A 9,113-nucleotide genomic window follows, 5' to 3' on the forward strand; every position below is an offset into this window, starting at 1 on the left:
GGATATGGTTAATGCTATGTTACTTAATGCACATTTGCCACATAATTTATGGGGTGAAGCACTACTAACTGCATGTTATATTTTAAATAGAGTGCCTTCAAAAAGTATGCATATTTCGCCTTATGAGCTTTGGAATGGTAGAAAACCAAATTTAAATTATTTTAAAGTGTGGGGGTGTATATCCTATTATAGAGTACCTGACCATCAAAGAACAAAATTGGGTCCTAGAGGAATTAAAAGTGTTTTTGTAGGATATGCACAACACTCCAAAGCTTATAGACTGCTAGATCTAGAATCTAATGTCATTATAGAATCTATACATGTTGAATTTATTGAAAAATAGATTTATAAATGACAATGTTGATGAAATGACTGAAATAAATGGAAAACGTATTGATGCTAATAAATTGTCGCTTTCTGAAATTATTAAAACTAAGGAAAGAAGTGATGATATGCAGATAGAACCAAGGAAAAGCCAAAGAATAAGAAAAGAAAAACATCTTTGGTTCTGATTTTATTTCTTCACAATCTATAGTATTTCTTGTTGAAGGAGATAGGACAAACGTTTGTAATCAAATTCCAATTGTATTAAATGTTGAAGAAGACCCAAAGACGTTTCAAGAAGCAATGTCTTCTAGAGACGCTGCTTTTTGGAAAGAGGCCATTAATGATGAAATGGACTCAATTATATCCAACAACACTTGGGTTTTGGTTGATCTTCCTCTTGGATCAAAACCTATAGGTTGTAAGTGGGTCTTTAGGAGAAAGTACAATACAGATGGTTCTGTCCATACCTTCAAAGCAAGATTAGTTGCAAAAGGTTTCACTCAAAAGGAAGGCATAGACTATTTTTGATACATATGCTCTTGTTGCAAGAATAACATCCATTAGAGTCCTTTTATCCTTGGCCTCTATCTATAATCTTTACGTACATCAAATGGATGTTAAAACAGCCTTTTTAAATGGGAACCTTAGTGAAGAAATATATATGCAACAACTTGAAGGATTTGTTCTTCCGGGAAACGAGAAGAAAGTTTGTAAATTGATAAAGTCTCTTTATGGTCTTAAACAAGCGCCTAAACAGTGGCATGAAAGATTTGATAGTGTAATACTATCAACCGGATTCGTACATAATAATGCAGACAAGTGCATTTACTCTAAATTTACAAAAGAATATGGAGTAATAATTTGTTTATATGTCGATGACATGCTGATTTTTGGTACGAATCTACAAGGAATTACCGAGACTAAGAAGTATCTAACCTCAGTTTTTAAAATGAAGGATTTAAATGAAGTTGATACTATTTTGGGAATCAAGGTCAAAAGAGATAACAAGCAAGTGACTTTGTCACAAGCACATTATATAGATAAAATCCTTACTAAATTCAGTCATTTAGGAATAAAGGGGTATAATACTCCTTATGATTCTAGTGTTAAGCTAACTGCAAATACTGGAAGAGCAGTAGCACAGTTGGAGTATGCAAGTGCGATAGGTAGTATGATGTATGCAATGCATTGCACTAGACCCGACATTGCATTTGCTGTTTGTAAACTTTCAAGGTTTACCAGTAATCCAGGTAATGATCATTGGAAAGCAATAAGTAGAGTACTTGGATATTTAAAATATACAAAGCACTTAGGCATTTGCTATAATGGTTTTCCTAATGTATTAGAGGGATATTCTGATGCAAGTTGGATTACAAGTGTTAATGATAATAAATCCACATCAGGATGGATATTTACTCTAGGCGGTGGAGCCATTAGTTGGGCATCCAAGAAACAAACATGTATTTCCCATTCTACTATGGAATCTGAATTTATTGCATTAGCAGCTGCTGGAAAAGAAGCAGAATGGCTGAGGAATATGTTACTTGATATAAAGTTGTGGCCACAACCTATGCCAGCCATTTCCATATTCTGTGATAGTGAGACTACAATGTGTGTTGCTCACAATAAAATATATAATGGGAAATCGAGACATATAAGCTTGAGACATGCTTATATAAGAGAATTAATTACAAATGGAGCTATAGCTATAATATATGTGAGATCAAAATAAGAATTTGGCTGATCCACTTACGAAGCCATTAGGTAGAGATGTAGTACAACAAACTTGTGGAGGGATGGGGCTGAGACCCTTAAATTAAATACAAGGAATGGGAACCCCACTTTGAGTTAGTATACACTCTAACAATATAAGTTCAATGGGTAATAACAAGTTACTTGTATTGTTTAAGCACTGATCTCCTCTTTAGGAGCCCTAATTCTATTGTACTACTTACTGTTATATGAGGAGTTAAGGAGTTGTTAAATGCTTGTTATAACAGGGGCATAAAGACAAACTCCAAAGTGCATACTGTTACATGAAGAGGTTGATTAATCTTAATGGAATTATTAATGTCTGGAGTAACAGGGACATATTAACTAATTCCACCTATATGAATATTGAAGTGGTGCCGCTTCTAGCAAGATTTAAAGGGTTGATCTTGTAAATATTCATGAATTCAGGATGAGCACATGGCCGTAAACGTGCTAAAGCGAATACTGGATTTTCTAAGCTACTAGATAACGCTGTGTGTGTGGTATTTTCGGTTTTGGCACAAGGATTTGTGGTTCAAATCTTAAGATACCATTAACTTCGTCAAAACTTTAATATACTTACACTAAAGGAAAGTTCAAATCTGTAAAAGATACTTTCAATTATTCACAAGTGTTATGAAGTGAAATAACAAACTAGTGGGGGATTGTAAGATAGTTTGTTATTGGCAAGTTGGAAGTGGGATTTTTCCCACAACGGAAGAAAGAAGTTCCGTGTCTGTCATGTGAAACACTCCCGGGACTGACCTTACTCGTACCGTGCCTGTTAGCCTCGGAACTGATCATTATGAAATAGCACATAACAGGCACGAGATTGTCTCAACAGGCACGAGATTGTCTCAAAAGGCACGAGATTGTCTCAACAGGCACGAGACTGACTCAACAGGCACGAGATTGTCTCAACAGGCACGAGACTGACTCAACAGGCACGAGATTAACTCAACAGGCACGAGATCCTAGAGTTAATTATTTATTTGAATTTTAAATTCAAAATTCAAATAAATAGTCGTGTCTGTTTGTGAAACAAGACATATTTTCTGAAAGGGTATATTGGTTGCCTATAAATACACAAGAATTCCAACGAAGTGGATAATAGAAAATCACAAGTGTTACTGCAGGCTTTGTTGTATCCTGAAGAAAATCGTTTTGTATTTTTCCTAAATTAGTATACAGGCGATAATTCTTTAAGGACAGTCGATTTTCACGCCTCAAAGCCAATTTTGTTTATTATTTTCTAACATGAATTAGGTTCCTTGCTTCTAAATCATTGGTGATCAGTGTAAAACTGTGTGGCTTATTTACATTTCCTTCTTTTCCATAAAAATGAAATGTACGGGAATTTGGTGGAGAATTAATTAATCCAAATTCTTCAATCACACTTTTCTCGTTGCTTAGCATTTTTGTTTTCTTCACGTCTCGTCTCTCGTTAATGCAATTATAATATTAACCTTGTGCACGATTTTGCATATGGAGAAACCACACAATTTACGTACTTTAATTTACATGTCTATAACGTTTGACACCTTAAAAATACAGATAGTTGATAAAGTGCAGAGTTAGAAATTTCACTAATGAGTTTCAAATATATAGAAACGTAAGAAAATTCAATATATAATAGAAAGAGAAAAAAAATTGACTTAGCTATACAATATAATTTTGCGGCCTCCTTAGATTTAGGTGACTCCGCCATGGAAGACTTATATAAGTGATCTGATGATATAAAAGTATTTTTACACGATCAATATAAATATAAAAGTATGATATAAAAGTATTTTTACACTATCAATATACATAAATTAAACTCTTTCGACAAAAAAGGAAATTTTTTCGCCATAATGTGAAAGTTCTCAACGCCTTTCTCATATCATGCGTTCGATGACGTTGACGCCATTCATAATTAGCTTGTACAATCTAGGACGTACTCTTTTTGCAGCCCTCTATATGTATAAATAAACAAAATTCGACATTTGATAACTTGTATATATATATATACAATGTTATTTTCAAGTTTAGTTTTTCCAGTGAATAGAATGGCTTTGTTGTACTGTGTTGTTATTCTGTTGTTTAGTGCATGTGAAGCAAAGCTGCAGCTACCACAGGGTGTGAATATAAAGGCAGTTTTCGCTTTCGGAGATTCAATAGTAGATCAAGGTAATAATAACAATTTAACAACACGAGCAAAGTGTAATTTTCTGCCTTATGGGAAAGATTTTATGGGTGGAAAACCAACTGGAAGGTTCAGCAATGCTAAGACTCCACCAGATATGATAGGTATACTAATAAAAAAAGAAACTTTTTTTAAGAATTTAACTTTTATATACCGAGTTTGAAGGGAGCCTCGGAGCAACGGTAAACTTGTCTTCGTGTGACCAGTAGGTAACGGGTTTAAGCAGTGGAATTAGCCACTAATGCTTGCATCAGGATAGGTTGCCCACATCACACCCCTTGGGGTGCGGCCTTTTCCGGGACCCTGCGTGAACGCGGAATATTTCGTGCATCAAGCTGCTCTTTTGTTACACTGATTAACGAATTATTGTTGCATTTTAACTTGGTATAAATAGTTGGCTATTTAATTTTTAAGTTACCAGATTAGACTTGTTATAAACAATTACATGTGATTGTAACTTGTTATAACAAGTTGGTTATTTAGTTTTCTAGGTTATCAAATGAGACTTATATATTGTAGACAATTACATGTGATTGTAAGTCAGCTTGACCTGATAATTATGAGAAAAAAACACTCTACACTATAGTACTTCATTAGACTTATTGTTTTTCACTAGGCTTACATTATTTTTATTTTTTGAAGTTCTTCATTCCATGTAAATACTAATTACTTGACATGACTTTATGATTATCCATTTTCAGTGGAAGAACTAGGGATAAAAGAGCTAATGCCAGCTTATTTTGATCCAAATTTGAAAGTTGAAGATTTAAAAACTGGAGTAAGCTTTGCTTCAGGTGCTTCTGGATATGACCTATTAACAGCTATTACCGCGGTAACTTCTTATTCAATATAGTACATTTATTTAAATTCAAAGTAGTTTTACCGATAAAAGAAAACAAATACTAAACACTTTTATCATATTTTCTTGATTTCTATGTAAAATCAGACAGCGATACCATTATCAGCACAATTACTTCTTTTTCAACAATATAAGTTGAAGCTAGAGGGATTGATTGGGGAAGAAGAAGCAAACTATATAGTAAAAAACAGTCTTTTTTTAGTAGTTACTGGCAGTGACGATCTTGTTAATACATATTTCACTCTCAAAATTCCACGGAAATGGCAGTACAATATTGACTCATATACTAATCTTATGGTCAATGGAGCTTCCAATTTTGTCCAAGTAAGTATATACTATATGTACCTATATGCGTATTTTTATTTTTTTTAGTCATGCATGATTATTAATTATTGTGAGAATTAACTTTTATAAGGAGTTCTCAATGATGATTGATGACTCTCGATCCAATCGCTTAATTTGCTAGTATCAATCTTATGATGGTTTAGGCTTTTAAAACTTTTACAAAGTGTGATTACTAATTTCATTTCATATCAAGAAAGTTGATTATGGATAACTCTTGACATATTTGCCTCTAAAAGAGGTGAATACATTTTTTTTATTGGTTAAATAATCTGGTGTTCAGAACTCACTAGCTCGATTAATTTGAATTCACAATGTAAAAAGTCAAGTTTGATAACTCGAACTCAACTGAGACGTCTGGTTAAGGATAAGAACATTTTATTATTCCACTACGGCTCTATACATTGAATTCTTATTATTATTTTGATTGAATTTTTTATTTTTATTTTTAATTAAAGGATTTGTACACGTTGGGAGCAAGAAAAATTTGGGTATTTGGGATTCCACCAATAGGTTGTTTGCCATCACAAAGACAAAAAAGTGGAGGTCTAGCCAGAGTTTGCGTCGAGGAATACAATCAAGCCGCGCAATTGGCCAACACCAAATTGGCAGCTAAAATTGATTCATTGTCCGAAATTTTGCCACAATCCGAGCTTGTTTTCATCAATATATATGATCCTCTACTTGATCTCATTGACAACCCCGACAAATATGGTACATTAAACAATAATTTGAATATCAATTTTAATTTATTTTATATGAAAAATCGATCGATTTTGGGCGGTTTTTTAAAAAATAAATTTCGCAGAATTCTAAAATAGTTTTCCGCATTTTTACGCCCAAAAAAATCGACCGAAGTCGGTCGGTTTCGTAAAAAAAATATTTTGAAAAACCGACCGATACGGTCGGTTTTGACTGAGTTTCTAGTAGTGATATAACTGTTATAAAATGGGAACAGTAACTTGAAATTAAGGTTATTTAACAAATTAAAATATACTGATAGTGTAAGAATTCTTCACAAGTCAGTCTGTCTCAGTTCAATCCTTTTAAGATCAATGCTTGAACTTCATTTTTTTTTCCTTTTATTTATTCTTATCAATTTAGTTATTATTGGTTGATTTTTAGGTTTTGAGGAAGTAAAGAGATGTTGTTGCCGCCCAGGAAAGAACAAGTTCTTACTATGCAACAACCACACTAAAACATGTGAAGATGACACAAAATATTTGTTTTGGGACGGTTATCATCTCACAGAGAAAGGTTATAGGGTTCTAGTTGATCAGATTTTCAAAGAATAAATTAACACTTTATTGTAAACGTGTATTTCGATCAAGATCTAGATATGTCATTTCCAGTTAATAAACGTTGGACTAGGTCGAAAACAATTGCGTTAAATTTCGCTTTGCGGATGATATAGCCCCTTTATGAAGAATTAATCCAAATAGCCGACCATCTAATGTCTCAAATTAATAATAGGTGGAGAATGTATAATATAATTTTATATATAATATATGTATAACTGTATGTAATCTATGTATATCCAAGACAAAAAATAAATATTGAATTTGACTGGCTATTTGTGTAACAATCTCCTTTCAGAAAATGTGTTAGTGCTGGCATAGGTGGCGATAATAAACCGCGAATCATAACGAGTTGTTAGCATCAACTTTACCGGAGTTTTCCTGTACATGAAGCATGCCGCCAGAGTCATGGTCCTGTTAATTAGAATTTTGTTTAAATATTACTAATATTAAATAAAATACTTTCTAAATTAATACTTGTGTCTTAAAAAGAGGATGCATATTTTCATCTTAAGTTGGATTTTCTTGGCTATGATTTTTTGTTTACTGACCTTCTAGTCTTGTCTTTTCCTCCAGAAATTCTCTTTTTCTTCTTAAAATTCTGCGTCTGAAAATTAACAAATGTTCAAAAACACTTTTTTCAAGTTTCAATCGACTCTTTGTCCAATCGCTAGCTTAAAGACTTGTCATATTCATAGCAATCTCGTGAGGGAGTATTTCCCGCATAATTTCTGACGGACCTGTTATAAAAGATATCTATAACACGTAATATAACAAAGGATATCTATAAATGGCTAATTAGACCAAAAGATGGTGCTTTATGAAAAATTCCCTAAATTATTTGTGTCAATTCTCATTCATATTTTGCAACAGGAAGCAGTTTTTATAACAGCCCACTCAATTACTTAAACTAAAAATAGCAAGTGAATGCATAATATATTAGTGGTCATAATCTCTTAATTGATGGTGGATTTAGCGTCTTTAATCCTTCTCTTGGGATGTTTAAATATCCAGAATCAACTTGATTATATTGAGCAAGTGTATTATTCTTATATTTACAAAAATAATTAATAAACGACGGAAGTTGGTTGAGATTTATTAAACTAAAGGAGTATTACATGTAGTACGTACTGGGAATTATGTTGACATTTCTTATTGAAAGAAAAATAAATTTGTGTTTAATAAAGTAGTCGGTATTCAAAGCTCTTTGTATTTACTGTATGAGTTTTAATAGCTGCTTTCTTATATTCTATACACTACTAATAGCATAGCTAAACAGCAAAATTCATCGCTAATCCTATTTAGCGATGAATTAGCTAGCGATGAATTAGCGATAGATTATAAAAATATTTTGTTACAAGTGATTTAGCCACGAAGTTCATAGCTAATTTTAATTTATTTTTTTTTTGGTAGTGATAATTAATATTGAAATACATACACGTAACGTAACCTATAGAATAACTTCAGAGAGAAACAACGAAAATAAATAGCGGCAGAGGAGCGGACTGGATTAATTGGTACATAAACCTTTAAAAAAATCGAAGCTATCTTATGTAATAGGTCAAAATACGCTAATAGAGTAAGAAAATTTTTGCAACGTTAGTGCATATAATATAAACTATAGTATATCATTAAAAATTAAAATGACTGCAATCCGAAAGGAATTGCGAAGCTCTGACTTCTGAGCAACTTAGCCCATATCATTCATTCAATACAAATCTTTATATATTTCTGGTATTGGTTGAAGAAGTCTGTTTGCACATGGTTTACTCTGTTTGTCACACTTTAATGCTACTGTAGCATTCATTCAATCTAAGTAAATTTTATTTCAAAAAGATTAAGAATTAAAAAATAGCAGCCCGGCATAAGGTATCCCGTGTTCACTCAAAGTCCGGGGAAGGTCACACCTCAAGGGGTGTGATCTAAACAGCATAGCCTAATGCAAGTATTAGTGGTTGCTTCCACACCCGTGACCTATAGGTCACACAGAGATAACTTTACCATTGCTCCAAGGCTCCCTTCAAAAAGATTAAAAATTAAAATATAGCAGCCCGGCACAAGGTATCCTGTATTCACTCAGGGTTTAGGGAAGGGTCACACCTCAAGGGGTGTGATCTAGACAGCCTACCCTAATGCAAGTGTTAGTGGCTGCTTTCAGGCTTGAACCCCTGACCTATAGGTCACGGAGATAATTTTATCATTGCTTCAAGACTCCCTTCAAATAAATTAAAAATTAAAAAATAGCAGCCCGGCACAAGGTATCCTGTACGTGTTCGTTCAAGGTCCGGGGAATGGCTGCTTCCACGGTTCGAACCCATGACTTATATGTCACATGGAGACAACTTTACCA

The 9,113-nt window shown here is 33.3% G+C and overlaps 1 protein-coding gene across 1 annotated transcript; it reads left to right on the forward strand.

Annotated features, from left to right (window-relative positions):
• The first annotated feature begins 4,076 nt into the window (after positions 1 to 4,076).
• LOC138889088 (GDSL esterase/lipase EXL3-like) lies at positions 4,077 to 6,993 on the forward strand. Its single transcript, XM_070171647.1, has 5 exons — positions 4,077 to 4,368; positions 4,966 to 5,096; positions 5,211 to 5,447; positions 5,924 to 6,179; positions 6,591 to 6,993. The coding sequence occupies exons 1-5, from the start codon at positions 4,092 to 4,094 to the stop codon at positions 6,758 to 6,760; spliced, it is 1,071 nt and encodes a 356-aa protein (XP_070027748.1). The 5' UTR covers positions 4,077 to 4,091; the 3' UTR covers positions 6,761 to 6,993.
• Positions 6,994 to 9,113: the final 2,120 nt, after the last annotated feature.

Source organism: Nicotiana sylvestris, chromosome 4 (genome assembly GCF_000393655.2).
Source record: "Nicotiana sylvestris chromosome 4, ASM39365v2, whole genome shotgun sequence".
NCBI classification, from domain to species: Eukaryota; Viridiplantae; Streptophyta; class Magnoliopsida; order Solanales; family Solanaceae; genus Nicotiana; species Nicotiana sylvestris.